The sequence below is a fragment of the Maylandia zebra genome, linkage group LG7 (genome assembly GCF_041146795.1).
Source record: "Maylandia zebra isolate NMK-2024a linkage group LG7, Mzebra_GT3a, whole genome shotgun sequence".
Classification (NCBI taxonomy): Eukaryota; Metazoa; Chordata; class Actinopteri; order Cichliformes; family Cichlidae; genus Maylandia; species Maylandia zebra.
Window position 1 is genome coordinate 4756113 of NC_135173.1, and position 19215 is coordinate 4775327.

The 19215-nt window shown below is 45.0% G+C and overlaps 1 protein-coding gene across 1 annotated transcript; it reads right to left on the reverse strand.

The window, feature by feature from the left end:
* Positions 1–1471: 1471 nt before the first annotated feature.
* LOC101472411 (uridylate-specific endoribonuclease C) lies at positions 1472–7240 on the reverse strand. The gene is made up of 8 exons (XM_024803223.2): positions 7116–7240; positions 6933–6989; positions 6737–6836; positions 6543–6654; positions 6331–6452; positions 2298–2410; positions 2003–2153; positions 1472–1919 (listed from the first exon to the last, which is right to left on the reverse strand). The coding sequence occupies exons 1-8, from the start codon at positions 7124–7126 to the stop codon at positions 1644–1646; spliced, it is 942 nt and encodes a 313-aa protein (XP_024658991.2). The 5' UTR covers positions 7127–7240; the 3' UTR covers positions 1472–1643.
* Positions 7241–19215: the final 11975 nt, after the last annotated feature.

A 19215-nucleotide genomic window follows, 5' to 3' on the forward strand; every position in this document is an offset into this window, starting at 1 on the left:
TTCTAGTGTTCAATTTGGAGACCGTGCATAAACATGCACCCAGTGCAAATAGTTTTCCATGATTTATGAATAAAAACAAACTTGCTGTTTATTTGTTTGTTTTCCCTTTTTAACTGGAAAAATGGAAGTTGTTGCCCTCCTGAAGGTAACAGAACACACCAGCCCTTACACACTCTGATAAATTTTAATGCTTCTTGATTAAAATGTGTTTCAAGTATGGGAGAAACTAATGGGTATACAGTAACGGTGTGCTGAACTCACTGTCATGTTTAACCCTAGAACACTGTCACTATAAAGAGTAACACCATCACTAACATCAGAAATATATCAAATTATGACAAAAAATTAGAGTGGTCTTCTTTTGTTTTCAACTGTGGTATTTTCAACATGTCTAACAAAACAAATGTCATGGGGGGACCCTAAAGAAATGCTCCAAAGTTAATGAAAAATTAGGAATATGAGAATAAAAAATTCCTAAACAAAAAATAATGACACTGGAAAGTTGGGGTTTGACCTGCCCTTCCAGGGACATTTGAGACTTCCCTGGTGAAGGCACAGCTGTTCTACATGCGAACAGCTGCAGGAGAGAGAAACAAGAAATGGCATTTTTGAGTGGGTGAAAATGATCAATTGACTAAAATATTTTCTTCACCCTATGAATTCCCCTGGTAATCACCACTTTGTGATATTTATCCATAAGCACTGCCCTAAATAAGGATAACATGCAAATTCTAGGACCACTCTTACTTAGCCATTCCTTACATGCTGTCAGTACACGCAGGGTAATAATGGCATGGACACACTTCCTGTCCAAGCCTGCGGGGCAGTCAGCACACCTCACTAAGGGAATACTACTTTCTTCTACTGCTGGTCCTGCCTTACCTGCAAGAGTGACAAGGGTAGGGATGTCGAGGATGCTACAGATCAGGACTGTGAGTTGACGTGTCAGATTTGAAGAGGGAAGCCTCTGCCAATGGTTTGATAAGTGCCGGTGCCAAAGCCTGCATATAATGCCTCCTCTGCATTTGGTTGTCACCTCTCTTCACTGCATTCTTATTGTGAATGATCCACGAGTTCACACCAACAATGATCATGCCATAGAAGACGCAAAGGGGCCATTTCTTGTTTTTTCTTCCACAGCCATATGAGTGCACATCTGGTTAAAAGTATCAACACCACCTTTGCTTGGTTTTAAAATCCAATAATTTCAGGTTTTCAGTGGGTCCTATGCTTGGTTGTATGTGCATGGATGACAGGAGCAGGACAACCTTCTTTTTTGAAGCCTCATCAGGGAGGAAGGACACATGATTTTCTTTACTTTTCATCACTTGCGGGATCTCGCTTTTGTTCGCTTTTACTGTCCCCACAAGGGTCATGCCACAGTTCTATGTTCTATATATATTACATTGAATAAATGTAAATGCCTAGAAAGACTTGTTTTCTAAAAAAAAAAACCTGTGCAAAATAAAAATGTTGAACTCCAAAGTAACATTTTATTGAAAGCTACTGAGGTCACAGTGATCTTGAAATACATGTAAATGTCCTTTGCAGTACATTAGGCAGGTCAGTTCCTTATCAATGAGGCCACGTATTGCTGAACAAAGATTAGTTTTTATCAGAAGTGAATAAAATGATGGATCACATCAGTGCGCGTGCTGCCTGACATGTCTGCCGTTGCTGCTGAGCAGTTTGGGGTACGCCGTCCCGAGTGAGCGCCCGTGTCTGATCACCACCAGCTCCATCTGACACTGGTCAATGTTGACCACAACTGTGGTGCTTCTCTCCGTGTTCATGAGGAAGACGATGGTGAAGACGGCCATCTCAAACTCGGGGCTGGTGCCGATGAAGGCACTGCCAACGGGCTTCACCACACCGTGCCAGCTGAACTGGAGGTTGAGAACGTGGTCATCTTGATCAGGCTGTGACAAAAGCATGAACATTAATGGTTATGTTACCAGCGAACGAAATGAATCTCTTCTGTCTGGTGAACTGTTATTCTTACCAAATCATGCTCCCTGGCTTTATATCCTTTGTAGTCCAAGTGTTGGTTTTTCTCTTGCAGGTAGAACTGGACCCAGTTGTGAAAACCAATGATTCCTGTTCCTGATTTTGTCTCGCCAACAAACACATGTTCAAATCCACTGGAGTCCAGGCTGGTGATGATCAATTTAAGAACAGAAACACACATACTTCTTACCAAAGAAATGCATATTAAATTATAGTGTTGCAGAATCTCATGGATGAATTTAACAACTGGACACAGTTAAAGCGGGATGGTTGGCAGGAGGAGATCTCACCCTGTGTTTCTCTGCCTGTGGTAGAGGTGGAACCAGATCAAGTTGAGCTGTTTCTTGAAAAGCCTCAAGTCAGAGCTGGATTGACCTTTTCTCACCAGGTATTGATGAGCCCGCTGTGGAGAAACATCATTGATGATATTTATGAATCCAAACTTGACTTGCCATAATAATAATAATATTATTGTGATAATAACATGAACAGATGTATTTATGTCATTATTTTGAGCTTTTACACCTAAAATAATTATAAAACGTAAAAGGTGTTAAAACCTCCTCTATTCACCCTGCTCACTCCCCCCCACCCCCAACAACAGCATCCAATACACACTCAACACAAGGCTCCAGCCTGTCTCTCTCAACCACCCAGGTTAGGAGGGAACTGAGGAGGATTAATGGCAAGAAGGCAGCGGGTCCAGATGGCATCAGCTCGAGGGTCGTCAGGTCCTGCGCGGACCAACTGTGTGGGGTGATGGAGCACCTCTTCAACCTGAGCCTGAGGTTGGGAAGAGTCCCACAGCTCTGGAAAACCTCCTGTGTTGTACCAGTGCCAAAGACTTCACGCCCCAAGGGCCTCAACAGCTACAGGCCGGTGGCTCTGACATCCCACCTGATGAAGACCCTGGAGCGGTTGGTCCTGGCTCAGCTTCGGCGCCTAATAAGCTCATCACTGGACCCACTTCAGTTTGCCTACCAGCCTGGCATTGGAGCGGATGATGCCGTCATTCACCTCCTACATCGTTCCCTCGCTCACCTGGAGACCACTGGAGCACTGTGAGAATCATGTTCTTTGATTTCTCCAGTGCCTTCAACACCATTCTTCCCTCGGTTCTAAAGGACAAGCTGGTGAACTCTGGAGTGGACCATCACCTCACTACCTGGATCCTGGACTACCTCACCGACCGACCACAGTATGTGAGGACTCAGGGCTGTGTGTCGGACAGGGTCGTCTGCAGTACGGGGGCCCCACAGGGAACGGTTCTGGCTCCGTTCCTCTTCACCATCTACACTGCAGACTTCTCCCACAATTCCACCCAGTGCTTCCTGCAGAAGTTCTCTGATGACTCTGCAATAGTCGGCCTCATCACTGATGGGGACGACAAGGAGTACAGAGGTCTGACCCAAGACTTTGTGGACTGGTGCCAGCTGAACTACCTCCAGATCAACGCCAGTAAAACCAAGGAACTGGTGGTAGACTTCCGCAGGCACAAGCATTCTCCACTGCAACCACTGAACATCCAGGGTATGGACATTGAGGCTGTGGACAGCTACAGGTACCTTGGTGTTCATCTGAACAATAGACTGGACTGGACTCATAACTCAGACGCCCTCTACAGGAAAGGGCAGAGCAGGCTGTACCTGCTGCGGAGACTCAGGTCGTTTGGAGTGGAGGGCCCACTCCTGAAGACCTTCTATGACTCTGTGGTGGCTTCTGCTATCTTTTATGGCGTGGTCTGCTGGGGCGGCAGCATCTCTGCTGGGGACAGGAAGAGACTGAACAGGGTGATCCGAAGGGCCAGCTCTGTTCTAGGATGCCCTCTGGACCCAGTGGAGGTGGTGAGTGACAGGAGAACGGCGGCTAAGCTGTCATCCCTGTTGGACAACGTCTCCCACCCCATGCAGCAGACTGTGACAGCACTGAGCAGCTCCTTCAGTGGGAGACTGCGGCACCCACGGTGTGGGACGGAGAGATTTCGCAGGTCTTTCCTCCCCACTGCTGTCAGACTCCATAATAAAGACTTTAACTGATCAAGCACACACATCCATACATATGCAATAATACTAAGTGCAATAATCCTTTCTGTCATCGTTGTATTTTTACTCAGTTGTATATAGTATTTGTATTTGTATTCTATTTTTATCTTATTGTATATTTATTTTATTTTATTCTACTGTATATAGTATTTTATTTTATTCTATTCTGTACAGTTGTGTACTGTATTTATTCTTATTGTATTCTAATTTTTGCCTCATAACTTTTGCACTGTCCACTTCCTGCTGTGACAAAACAAATTTCCCACGTGTGGGACTAATAAAGGTTATCTTATCTTATCTTAACCCTGATGCCATCTTGGAAATAAAGCACTTTTGTTCATGTAATTACAACATTTAACTCTTTAAAAAAACAAATCATACCTCTAGATGTTATGTCAACACTATATTTAATCTACTTTATAAGAGTGTCTTTTGGATGAATATGTCTTTAATTGTTAAATTAACTTATTAAATATTTAATTTAACTAAGCCCTAAAGATGGAGTCATGAGACTTTTTGTCCAAATGTTACCTGCAGTCATCTGGTTCATCCAGTGGTGCAAGTTTCATGTGTTTAAGAACAGGGTGCAGGGAGGGTGGAGTTGAGTGTCAGGGTGATTTGTGACAGCAGCAAGAGAGAAAGGGAAGGTTTACAAGATGGCAGCGAGACCTGCTGTGATGTATGATTTGGAGATGGTGGCACTGCCACCATGGATGGAGAAGATTACAAATGAGTACATCAGGGGGGACAACTCAGGTTGAGCAGGTTGAGATGATTTGGACATGTCCAGAGGAGGAATACTATAGGATAGGATATGTTGGAAAAACTGATGCTGAAGATTTAGAGAAGGCAGAAAAAGTTCACTGATGTAGTGAAGGAGGACATGCAGAGGGTTGGTGTGACAGAAGAAGATTTTAGAGATTGGGTGAGATGGAAGCGGCCCCTAAAGTGAGCAAGATTCGATTCAAATACATTTTTATAGCACTAAATCACAACACCAGTCACCTGAAGAGGTTGAATATTGTAAGGTAAAGACCCTGTCTTGGTTGACATGCCTCTACCATGTTGCGTGGAGGTCAGGGACAGTACCCCTGGATTGGCAGACCGGGGTAGTGGTTCCCATCTTTAAGAAATTGGCTACTCGCTGCTCAGAGTAGAGCCACTGCTCCTTCACATTGAAAGTAGCCAGTTTAGGTGGTTCGGGCATCTGACAAGGATGCCTGGGCGCCTCCTGGGTGAGGCGTTCCGGGCATGTCCCACTGGGAGGAGGCCCCATGGCAGACCCAGGACACGCTGGAGAGATTATATCTCTCAGCTGGCCTGGGAACACCTTGATGTTCCCCCGAACAAGCTGGAGGAGGTGGCTGGGAAGAGGGAGGTCTGCTTGGACTTGACTCTGCTTGGGCTGCTGCCCCCATGACCCGGCCCTGGATAAGCAAAAGAAGATGGAAGGCTGGAAAGACCCTACAGAACAATACCACTGTAAGCAATCACTTGGCTACAGGGAAAAAAGCCCTTTAAGTGGGAAGAAACCTCCCAAGGAACCAGGCTCTGGGCGGGGAAGCCACAACTGGCTGGGGATGATAATAAACTTTGTGCACCTCACCTATCTGTGTTCTGTTCTGCGAGGATTCTGTGAATCATATTGTCTTTAGCTGTGTTATTAAAGATTCTTTTTTTTTTGTTTTCTCATTTAAACTTTGTGAAAAGAAATCCTCTAATATCTGACATCCTCCTCCATTTTCTTTCTGGCTTCTTCATGGTTGCAAACCTGAGTGTGCCCAGAGTCAGAGGAGAGGAGGAGATGCTGTGCTATTTCTGAAGAGAAAAGCACAGCATCTCCGCTGTTGGAGGGGTTATTGTGAGGAATTTGTCTCATGTGTCCCCGCTGAGATCACTGAAAAGCGTGGGGTTTCTTCCACCTACAAAAAGTACATCATGTCCACATTCCTGCAGTGATCCCCTTCTGGGAGACTGCTGAGGCCAGAGCGACATTCCACAGCTGCACACAGATGTTATTTTGCCTCTGTAATGTCTTGAAGTAATGTGTGCAGAGCAGCAGTGCAACAGGAAGAACATAAAACTCCCTCTAGAGTTCAGCTGCAGCCTCAAAACCATGAACTGTAGGAAACAATAGAAAGTTGTGCAATACCAAAAACAATTCTCTTGTTGCTGTGAGGAGACATTCAGACTGAAACTACCAGGTTTCTCCAACAGAATGGAGTAACTAAAGTGCTCAAATGTAAACTTTCTGCTCGACAGAGCTTGTTGTGACGCATACCTTCATGACTTTTGTCTCTAAGACGGCGTCCAAGAAGAGATCCATCTCTGTGAGCTCCTCTGTGGTGACTTGTTCCGTCACGCCAGTAGACCGCTCATAGTTGTCCAGCAGTGTCATAAAGCCTGCGAGCCCAGAAATCCCATTTATTACAGTGATGACTGCAAACACGATCTGAATGTTTAAGCTCAGAGTGCTCACAACTACACACTTACTAGAGAAAGTGGTTATATTTCTCAGTTTGCTCTCATTAACGTTGGAGAAGAGCGGCTGCGAGGCGTGATCCTGCACCGTGTGGCTGCCCTGACTTACAAAGCTTGCTCTACCCTAGGCAATTCAAACACAGAACACGTCTTTGTACAAACACAAGACATAGCAGGCACTAAATAAACTAGAAAAGATTTCTCACCTGAACAGAGATCATGTAGTCTATCCCAGGTGTCATGCGATTCACATCCAAACTCCACAGCTCATTGAAAATAGTGGAGAGCTCCTGGTTTACAGCTGGTCTGTTATAGAAAGTGTCAGACAGGCTATGCAAACATCTGACGCATGCACACGCAAATAGAGGAAACATCAGCAGAGTTTGGTTTATACCACTGTACCTTGATCCATTCAGTCCACTGAGGAACACTGCAAGGAGCAGAAATCCACAGAACAACCTGCACATAACAGATGTGAAAACATTTTTTACAGATGGGAAAAGCAGCAAAGTTCTGACCTGTATTCAGCTGCCTGTGCAACAACGTAAACAAACTAATCTTCAGTCAGTAAATAAAAATACAAACCTCGCAGACATGACAAATGAAAGTGTCCACTGTTTCAGCCTGGACTGCAGCAGAGGACTCACACACAGCCTGTCTGTCTAAAGGTCCAGCCTCCACCCAGAATCTTGCAGGGGCCTTTCTGAGCCTGAGACCCACTTTTAACCACCAGATGGCGCCTCGTTTCAGGGCACAGCCTCTCTCTATGGTTTTGCATGAACTTTTACTAAAGAAGTGATACAGCGATGCAGCTTCAGGTGGTTTTAATTTTTATTTTTTATACAACTTAGCTTATAAACCATCACACACATGATGCAATTTCACAAAAGTCCTATCCAGAGTCTCAGTGAAAGGTTTTTCATGTATTGTTTCAGTGTAAACGGGGATAAGAGAAGGGTAGACTCATTATTCAATGAGTAGGTAAAGTAGGCTGTGCAAATGTAAGGTGAAATGTAAATCTGGGGAAAGGCAGTGGTCTGTGACTTGAACACAAGGGGGGTGTACTGAGCTGTCAAACAGCAGAAAATGTTTTCTCAGAAACGAAAGCCTCTGTGCTTTAAAATTCACCAAGATGCTAACATTAAAAGTTAACGGCCTAGATTAAATCTAGCTTTATGGAAAAATATAGCTGCCCTGGTTTACCTCTGAGCAGGAGCACACATATGTGTTAACTATGTCAGCATGTCCTGTAGAGTGACCACATGTCAACAGCATTATTATAGTAGGTTACATTGTAGTGGTGTGATGTATATCACCAGTACAGAGGTGTCAGCAGGGGCCGATGGGTGCATCTCACCACTGAACACAGACTTTTGTGCAGAACTGTAGAAAGGCTTTACTGTGCATGTATGAACGTGTGGAGACATGACAAGAAGAAATGAGAGGAGAGCCAGACAGACTAGACAAAAGAAATAAATCTGAGAAAGACTGAAAAAAAGAAGCAGAAATAAAAGAGAGTTCGAGACTTCGAGCTCTCGATTACACACAGAAGACGCATCTCATAAGTTTAGTGAGTGTTCTGTCATTTAGCGCCACAGCAGTTCACACATCTAAACTCAGCAGCATTCAGATTTTGTGCCACCTCACAGCGGTAAACAATTAATGTCAGGCCTGGATGCTGTAAAGGGTAAACTCCAGAACCGAGTGCTAAAGGGGAACAACCATTCTCCGTCTCTTTGTGACAATAAAATTGAGGCTCTATAAATAAAAGTCTTTGTGGAGGATTTAATTGTTGAACAAAACACAGAAATTCTGATTACAGAGCAGTTGTGTAGAGCAGATTTTGTCATCTCCAATTATCTGTCAACATTATCGACCAACATTAGAGAGTTCTTGCGTCCCCTTATTAATTGCATAAGTGTACAAAAAAGACATCTTTTCAGGGAAGGTGGAGAGCTGCAGAGGGCATTGTTAAGGGTTCAAATATTGAGGAGGAGAGTAAAAACAACCATGGTCCAGAAGAGCTTCGTCAAACAATTGATTTTAATGAACACACGCGTGGGAAGATCACCACCGTACGCAGACAGCAATTGATCTTCGACTAATCAAAGCATAAGCAGATATTTTATACCATCAGGGTTTGAATTTAATGACGCCCCTTCAACGTCAAACAGATACATACATACATATGTATCTGGAACAACCCTGACATATTACAAAACAATATGATTAATTTTCCAGATTGGAGTTGTGAAGGAATTAAATACTTGAAACATATATGTAGAATGACCACTTGGTTGCTTTCTTGTGACGCTGCTTTATTGAACGTGCATCCAGCAGGGGTTATAACAGCTCAACAACGTGTGTGTCAGCTAAGACATAGAACAGGATATAGACAGCCCCCTGCCGCAGAGCAGGTCCTAGTGGCGTAAAGCTGTAAAGCCCAGTACATGACATCTCCCCCCTTTTCATGTTATGTCCAATAACAAACCCCAAATAGAACAGCAATGACACAATGATAACATGCGACACTATAATAGCCTCTGGGCGGTTCTCTTATGGTCGAGCACAAATGGCGTACTGTCAGCCTGAAGGGCAGTGTCCACAAAACAGGACCCATGAAACATGGCAAACTTTTAAGGTAATTAACTCAACCAGGTAACAGCAGTATTGGTTGCAGCTGAAAACATAAGTGCAAAACAGCAACAATACAACATTCCCACTCCCCAGTCCTTCCTTCTGTCCCATCACCCCAATGTCTATAGATCCAGCCTGCTGACTGGCTTACGTACCCGGCCGCACCTCGTGCGTAGCAGAGTCGGTACGTCAGCGTGAGTGGGTGCGAGCGTTGGGGCAAGACTAGGGGCCAAATGTGGGGTCTCTGGAGTGGACGCACCAGTGCACTGAGGTGGCGGCTCCTCAGCGTCCACAGTGGGTGTTGGAAGGGGTTGTGGCATAGCCCGTGGAGAAGGTTCGAGGCGGAGATGGCGGCGGTTCCGTCGCAGCATCGCACCTTGGGGTGTGGCAACGAGATAGGACCTCGGAGTGACGCTCTCCTTGGAGATGATGGCCGGTGTTGTCCAAGCCTTCTCCTGGTCCAGCTTAGTTAGGACAGCATCCCCTGGATGAAGTGGAGGTAGGGGCCTAGCACCATGGCGGCGGTCGAAGTAGAACGCCTGCTTGGCCTTCTGACCAGCATCCCTTCGTTTAACTTCTCTTTTGTTTGGCCATTTAGGTCGAAGATTCTTCTCCAAGGTAGGCAGGGTCGTCCTGATCCTCCTCCCCATAAGAAGTTCCGCTGGGCTGAAGCCTGTAGTGGCACAGGGAGTAGACCTAAAGCACATTAGTGCCATCAGTGGGTCGTCGTGCCGGAGGATTTTCTTTGCAGTCTGTACTGCCCTCTCCGCGTGACCATTTCCCTGTGGGTGGTGGGGACTAGACGTTATGTGGGTGAAATCCATCTCTCTCGCTAAGGCCTGGAACTCAGAGCTGGAGAACTGAGGGCCATTGTCACTCACCACCACGTCAGGGATCCCAAACCTAGCAAAGGTCGACTTCAGTTTCTGAACAACTTGGCCGCTGGTCGTGGATGGTAGGTGAAGTATTTCCAGAAAACGTGAGTAGTAGTCCGACACAACGAGGTAATTATTCCGGTTGTGTTCACAGAGATCCAGGGCTATCCTTTGCCATGGACGATCTGGCAAAGGTGTGGGGATGAGCGGCTCCTTTGTCTGTGTTGGCCTCTGGGCCAGACATGTGTGGCACTGCAGCACTACATTCTTTAACTCAGTGGAGAGCCCCGGCCACCACACAGATGAATTAGCCCTATCCCTGCACTTGGTGAGGCCTTGGTGCCCTTCATGTAGTTTGTGTAGAATGGCTGTTCTCTGCGACTTTGGAATGGCAATTCTGTAGCCTCGTATAACCAGGCCGTCAGCCTCTGATAGCTCGTTTTTCACTTTCATGTACGCTTTAATGTTCAATGGCACACTAGCTCCGTGTGCAGGCCAACCCCTGCGAATGTACGTAATGACGGTCTGTAGTTCAACGTCCGTTGCAGTGGCTGCTTTAATGCTTTCCATTCGGCTTGGGGACGCTGGAATGCCCTGTAACACGGTGGCTATGTAGCAGTCCACTTCACTGTGAGTGCTAGTGTCATCCTCAGCCCAAGTCTGTGGACTCCGTGACAGCGTGTCGGCGATGACAAGCGTTTTGCCAGGGACATAGACGGCCTCCGGCTTGTACCTCATGAGCCTCATCAGGAGGCGTTGACACCTCAATGGAACATTGTCAAGGTCCCGGCTATTGACCAGGGGTACCAAAGGTCTATGGTCGGTCTCAAACCTGAAGCGATCTAAGCCACATAGATACTTATCAAACTTCTCGCAGGCCCAAACACTTGCCAAACACTCCTTTTCGATTTGTGCGTAGCGTGTTTCAGCCTCCGTGAGGCGTCTAGAGCAGTAGGCAACAGGTTTCCACTCTGCGCCATGAAGCTGAAGCAGCACAGCCCCAAGCACGTAGCTACTGGCGTCGGCAGATACGGCTGTGAGTCTGTTGACATCATAGAAGGCGAGAACGGGTGCTGATGTAAGCGCTCTCTTTATGTTCTCGAAGGCTGCCTGCTGTGGGTGATCCCAGGTCCAACTGTTTTTGCTTTTAAGCAACTCGTACAGTGGCTGGCATATTGTGGCAAGAGCAGGAATATATCTGCCCAGGTAATTAACCATTCCTAGGATCCGTTTAAGCTCTTGCACATTTTCTGGTGATGGCAGCTGAAGAATGGCGCTCACTTTCTCAGGGTCTGGCCTGACCCCAGAATGGTCGATCAGGTGCCCTAGGAAGCGAAGCTGGCTCTGTCTGAAGGAGCACTTCTCTCGGTTGAGCTTCAATCCTGCTAGCTCAATGCGCTGCAGCACCTTCTCAAGTCGGGTGTCGTGTTGTTCCATGGTGGCCCCATAGACCAGGATGTCATCCATAAAGACCTCCACACCTTCGAGCCCCTCTAAGGTCTCCAACATCTTTCGCTGAAAGATCTCTGGTGCACTCGTTATCCCAAAGGGCAGCCTCTTAAAGCAATACCTGCCAAATGGCGTGATGAATGTCGTTAGTTTGCAACTCTCGTGATGCAATGGGATCTGCCAAAATCCACTGGCTGCATCCAGCGAGGAGAAGACCGTTGCCCCACTCAACCTGGACATCGTTTCCTCAGTGGTAGGCAAGATATAGCGCTCTCTTTTGACAGACTTATTCAGTTTTGTCAGATCAACGCAGATCCTGGCCTTTGCTGTGGTCTTCTTCAAGACAGGCACCATTGGGGCACACCATTCGGTACATGACAATATATTAGAAGGAACAGACTTTATTCCGTTTAACAGACTAGTTATACAATATGGGATCAACAAGAAAAGATTTTTAGAATATCAACAAATTAAATCCATAATAAAAAACAAATTTAACCTCAGTCAAGTTGAATTAAATTAGGGCTTGTTGCCCCTCAATTCTTTTCCTCCCCATCCCCAACTGCCTCCCTCTTCCCGCTCCACCACACCCACCCACACAAGTAGGGCCCTGGGATGCAGGTGTGTCACCAGGGTGCAGGGGAGGCATCCCCCCCCCCGCTTCCTCTGTCCCCTTCTGGCCACCTGTGCCTCAATTTTATTCCACAACTTAGACATCCATGGCTCCCTACACCCTCTAGCAGACCGCTACATGGGGAAACCTTTTGAATACAAGCACGCTGATCCACACAGGTGTGCACACGGGTGTTCACTGTTCATAGACATAAACTACACCTTTCTTAGCTGCTACCTCAAAACACATTGTGCGCTGTCGGTCCTGTGTGCTGCACAACAACATTCAATATTTAGTATTTAATGCGTGGTGCTGTGTTTATTATGTTGCTTGTTTCCTTTTCTTTTTCTCTCAACAGGTGATCGAGGAGATTTTTTTTCTTTCTCTTTTTAAGTGCCCTTTCTCACGGTCCCTCTTCCCCACTGTTTTTCTTTTCCTTCATCTTCCTTTCTCCCTTTCCTTTCCCCCAGTCATGTCTGTCCCGTCTGTAACAACTGAAAATAAAATAAAATAAAATGAATAATAACAAGTTCAATCAAATGCACCAATACCGCAAGGCCGTGATGATCCACTTGGTAAAGTAAATCCATTGGGTATCCTTGTTGGCCTTCAGACAACAATTCTGACGGCTAAAGAACCAAATGGGACAGGCAAAGAAAAAAAGTACAGGTTGCCGGCAGGATGGGGCCAGGATGTGCCTTGTCTTCAGCAGCGGAGAACTAACGGGAGAGGTCGTCAGGCTTGACGTTCTGGGAACCGGGTCTGATTGAGAAGTGAAAGCGAGTGAAAAATAGAGCCCACCTGGCTTGTCGAGCATTGAGACGTTTCGCTGATTGGAGGTAGGCCAAGTTTTTGTGATCTGTCCAGACAACGAAGGGTTGAGTGGTGCCCTCCAGCCAATGCCGCCACTCTTCTAAGACGAGCTTGATCGCCAACAGCTCTCGGCCAACATCGTAGTTATGTTCTGCAGGGGTGAGACGACGGGAGAAAAAGGCATGGGGTGCAGCTTACCTTCCTTCTGTTGGGAGACGACGGCCCCCACCCCCGAATCAGATGCGTCGACCTCTACCACAAACCGAAGAGTAGTGTCAGGCTGGAACAGGATGGGTGCTGAGGCAAACCATTTCTTGCACTCCTGAAAGGCTGATTGGGCGGCGTCATTCCACTGGAAAACAATCTTGGGAGAGGATAACTGGGTTAATGGTAAGGCAATTCTGCTGAAGTCCCGTATAAACCTCCTGTAGAAGTTGGCGAAGCCTAGGAAGCGTTGCAACTAGAGATGGACCGATCCGATATTACGTATCGGTATCGGTTCGATACTGACCTAAATTACTGGATCGGATATCGGAGAAAAATAAAAAATGTAATCCGATCCATTAAATATCACGAAAGCACCTCACAAAACTTGCAACACGCTGTAACTCACCTCAGAACGTTAGCACTTGGAGCAGTATGCATCACGTGATAGAGCGGCTGTGGCATGCGGGACCTGTCGGTGGTCTGGATAGCATGTGGAGCTTCGCTAGCAACCCGGCATTTCATCTCCGACAAAGTTATCCCGAGAGAAGTAAAGCAAGCGTGTAAGTCCATCTCTGAATGTTTGTAAAGCATTCCTGCGTTACGCTTAACAAGCGACTGCCTCTTCTCGCTGCTACTTCAATCATGAAAATGCTTAATGATCAGCTGATCGGCTTTTCTGTCGGGACTCCGTCTCTCTTCTTTGTTTTTGGCCCACTTTGCACCAGAAAGAGGAAACCAGCGGCTGAACAACAGCAGCACGTTTAAGCTTGATCAGCTGTTGTTAGAATGTATTTAATATTAATTTCTACTCGAGGATCTTTTTCTACGCAGCTGACGCTGGTAACTGTGCAGGGGCGGATCTAGCAAAGTTTAGCCAGGGGGGCCGATAGGGCATTAACAGGGAAAAGGGGGCACAAAGACATACTTTTCTTTCTTATTCTCATTTAAAATGTCTAGCTTTTAATAAATAATTATCCAAATCTTACACCCAAAGTTTTAATTTGATGTAAAATGAATAGAAGTCAATTACTGTATATAGTGACTATTAAGTCTAATATATATACCCTAGTAAGCTATAGTACTTTTTCCTTTGGGAAGGTACCATCTGTGCAGTCTGCAATTTTGTTGAAGAAAGATGTTGAATCTATTTAATATTTCTTGAAAAATAATTGATTTCTGTGCATTTTTTTTTCACACTGCATCAAATTAAGGTTGATTACATCGATTAAGCATCATGAGGTGGAGGGTGAGGGGTGGTTCCCTATTTTTTATTTTTTTATTTTTGTTGTTGCTGGGAGTTGGAACCCTATTAGTTAGGTTGCTTAATATTTACGCTAAGTACTCTTTAAAATACCAGAATAGGGAGGATGGTGCAGGTTTAAGTTTATTAGATTGATCAGTATTGCTGAACTATGAAATTTTTTTTTTTTTTTTGCATACAGGTATAACAGAATAGCTTTAGTGTAGTTGTTGTTTTAAACTTGAGTATGAACTTATACAAAATGCAGCAAGATATTTAAAAAACAGTTTTGTTGATTAAAAAACACTATATCGGATTCATATCGGTATCGGCAGATATCCAAATTTATGATATCGGTATCGGTATCGGACATAAAAAAGTGGTATCGTGCCATCTCTAGTTGCAACTGGCGACGGTTGTTTGGCTCCGGCCAGTCCACTACAGCTTTTACCTTCACAGGATTGGGTCGGAGATTTCCTTGTTCTATGATGTACCCTAAGAAGGAGACAGTGGATACATGGAACTCACATTTCTCGCCTTTGACAAACAGCCGGTTCTCGAGAAGGCGTTGCAGCACCAGCCGGACCTGGGCCTCGTGTTCAGTTTGGGAAGAGGAGAAGATCAGAATGTCGTCTAGGTAGACAAACACAAATCGGTTAATAAAGTCTCTTAGTACATCATTGACCAGAGCCTGGAAGACTACAGGTGCATTGGTGAGGCCAAAAGGCATACCAAGGTACTCGAAATGTCCGAGGTGGGTATTGAATTCTGTCTTCCATTCTTAAGTCCAGTTTACTGAATACAGTTGCTCCCTGGATAAGTTCAAAAGCGGATGTGAGCAGAGGCAGTGGATATTTATTTTTGACCGTGATGTTATTGAGGCCCCGATAATCAATACAGGGTCGAAGGGTCTTATCCTTCTTTTCTACACGATGGGTGATGAAGAGGCCCGGATTATGCCGGCAGCGAGGGATTCAGTTATGTATTTCTCCATAGCTTCCCGTTCCGGCAGCAAGAGGCTATAGAGGCGACTGGTGGGTAAAGGAGCTCCTGGTAGCAGGTCTATGGCAGAGTCGTAGGGCCGATGGGGTGGCAAAGACTGGGCCCGGTCCTTCTGAAAAACCTCTGCGAGATCGTGGTAAACAGGTACATTAGTTAAATTGGAAGACTGTGGTGGCTCTGGACCAGAGACTGTTGTGCTAGGAGGTGAGGCAGCCTTAAGGCATGGTAAATGGTAAATGGCCTGTATTTATATAGCGCTTTACTAGTCCCTAAGGACCCCAAAGCGCTTTACATATCCAGTCATCCACCCATTCACACACTGGTGATGGCAAGCTACATTGTAGCCACAGCCACCCTGGGGCGCACTGACAGAGGCGAGGCTGCCGGACACTGGCGCCACCGGGCCCTCTGACCACCACCAGTAGGCAACGGGTGAAGTGTCTTGCCCAAGGACACAACGACCGAGACTGTCCAAGCCGGGGCTCGAACCGGCAACCTTCCGATTACAAGGCGAACTCCCAACTCTTGAGCCACGATCGCCCATCAGGTCATATGACACTCTTCCCCCCAGCCAGTGATGCACCCTTTCTGCCAATTAATAAGGGAGTTGTGTTGTTGGAGCCAGGGATGCCCGAGAACTAGCGGTGTGTGGGTGGCGTGAAAAACAAATCTCCTCAGAATGATAGCCAGACAGGGTGAGGGTGAGCAGTTCAGTAACATGCGTGATGTCGGGGAGGCGCTGTTCAGATAAGACCGTGACGCGTAAGGCAATGGTTCCACGGCAATACAGTTGTTTTACTAACTCAGAGTCAATAATGACTTACTGTCTGGAGATATGGGGTAATGCATATAAAACGAACACTCTTCCTATTTTCAAGTTACAAAAAAGAGCTATAAGAATTATAAACCAATCAAACTATATAGAACCAACTAACGTTTTGTTTATTAATCTGAATACCCTGAAATTTTATGATTTAGTTGAATATAAAAGGGCACAGATAATGTATAAAGCACAAAATAACTTGCTTTGCCCCAGTACTCAGAAGCTGTTCAAAGTCAGAGAGAGTCAATATGACTTAAGGGGAACAGATTTCTTTAAAAAAAACAAGATAAGGACAAATATAAAGCAGAGGTGTGTTTCTGTTAGAGGAGTTAACCTGTGGAATAGTTATGACAGTGATTTAAAAAGGTGTAGTTCATTTTCCTTGTTTAAAAACATGTTTAAAAATAGAGTATTAGAAAAATATATAAATCAAGAATGAAAAGAGCAAAAAAAAAACAACTCTTGATTCTTTTGCTTTGATGTAGTTACTTATCTAAGGTGGAAAGTTTTTTTTTCTTGTTTGTTTGTTTGTTTGTTTTGTTTTTGCTTTGTTTTATTATTTGCTTCGAGCCCTGTGTACAGGAGCTGCATGCAAAAAGATCTTTTGTTAAAAGGGTTGGCGTAATAAGCAAATGCTTCAGCCAATACCTTTTGATTAGCCTTGTCTCATGCTTTCTTGCTTTGTGGTAGATCTTTGTTCTGTCTTCACTGAGATATTTGAATGCTAATCAATAAAATAAAATAAAATAAAGTGCTATTCTGTTCCAGAATCAATGAGTGCTGATAGTGAATGACACTTGATGTGGACTGGAAGTTTAGCCGTTAGTGCTTCCCCGCTGTTTTTCTTTCCCTCCCTCTCTTTCTTTCTCCCTTTCCATTCCCTCAGTCATGTCTGTCCTGTTTGTAACAACTGAAAATAAAATAAAATAAACAATAAAAACAAAGGTCAATCAAATGGACCAATACGGCAAGGCCGGGATGGTCCATTTGTTAAAGTAAATCCGTTGGGCATCTTTCTTGGCCTCTAGACAATAATTCTGATGGCAAAAGATCAAAACGGGACAGGCTAATATGATTGCCACTGATTTCCCGCCTTTTTCCATTGTGGAGGACAAAGGTTTCAAAAGTTTTCTCAAAGCCTTAAGTCCCACGTACACTCTATCTAGTAGAAAAACTCCTGTACAATGATCCCGAAACTATATGACACAGAACGTGCATAATGGGAAGTGTCATGAAATTAATATCCTTAGTATCCTTATTTTCTTATTATATTGTTTTATGTACTTTAATAATGAAGGCTTGTAGAGCAAGGCCACTTTTGACTCACAAACTAAGTGCTCAGCCAGACTGAAAAACAGGAAGTGTTAGTGCACAGGCATATTAATAGATGTAGGTCCCCGAGCTTGAGCTGGTCGCGCTCCTCTTTTTCCCCGAAGTCGTGCGTCCTTCACCTCCACAGCTTGTACTGCAGCAGTCTGGACCGTGGGCGCATCAGACAGGAGTGTAGCATTCTTGACCGCAGCCTCCACCTGACACGCAATTGACTATGTGCACGTTAGCATATGCTACTTCCGGTGCGGAAACTCCTATGGGGAGCTTTGTTTCCGGTGTCCTATTCACGCCCTGTTTACGGTCCAAAAAAAGTTAAGCAGATGAATGAATGAAGCGGCGATTGACATTTCTATAGATGTCTTGGGCATTTACCCAATATATTTGTAAATGATGTTCATCGACTTGTCGATATTTTTTCCCCGCGCCTCAGAGCAAAAGCGAAAAGGGATTCAAATGTTATATTTCTCAGCTGTCCCTCGTTTATCGTGGGTCTTATGTTCTAAAAAATAACCAGCGATAGGTGAAATCAAGTAGCCAATTTTATTTTTTGACGGTGCAAAATGTTTGGTGGACATCGTGGACATACAGTACTGCACTTCAGAGTCACACTGCTAGCGATCGATGCAGCGATTCTGTACTGTACAGGAGAGACGTCACGGAGGGAAAATAAGCATGCAAACTTGCACTAAAAAATCTGCGAAACAGCGAGGTGAAATGTGAACCGTGTTATAGTGAGGGACCGCTGTAATTTTGAAGGTAAGTCACAACATACCCTTCGTAAATACTAATGTATAGAAACCCTTACCAGCAATCATTAATTTTTTTGTGTGGCTTTTTTCATGGTTTGTTGACATGCTGTGTAGGTGTGTACTTGACTAGCTGATATCAACATAACGGGGGAAACATCTGGTTTGACTATAGTTCACCTGTAGTTTGAATGCTGAACATTTGCCTGTTTAAATCATAAGACCAGTCACTATACAGAGATGTGCTTCTGAATGTCTTCTGCATGCAGTAATGCAGTTCTGCTTGTGTTGAGTGATGTAAACAACTGATTGATCTAAACTCTTTAAACGTCAAAATTGATCATTCGATTTTTTATGACACAATAGTGGTGAGTGTTCCCACCTTCTGTTCTTTGTAACTTAACGCGATCTTTCCGTTTTCAAGTTTTGGACATGATTTTGGAGTATATCTTCGCAGCAGCGATTGACCGCAAAGTAAAGCTACCGGAAATGTACCACCCCACATCCGGTCTCAAACCAGGAAGTTAGCATTTTCTCGTGCACAGGGTCAATAGTAACTGCCTTGTCCAATGTAAGGTCCTCCTCCAGCAGCAATTTATCTTTAACAACACTGAGATTAGCATTAGCAACAAGTTGATCCCGAATCATTTCACCCTCCATTATTCCAAAACCACATGGCACAGCTAATGCTCTGAGGGCGGCAACATACTGGGTCACAGTTTCATCAGTTTGTAATCAGGCAGCGGAGGCGACGTCTGGGTTCAACACTTTATTTCAGGCTTTACAGTGGCACTCCATCTTTTTTACCTCTCTCTACAGGGTGGGCCATTTATATGGATACACTGTAATAAAATGGGAATGGTTGGTGATATTAAAGTCCTGTTTGTGGCACATTAGTATATGTGAGGGGGCAAACTCCTCAAGATGGGCGGTGACCATGGTGGTCAT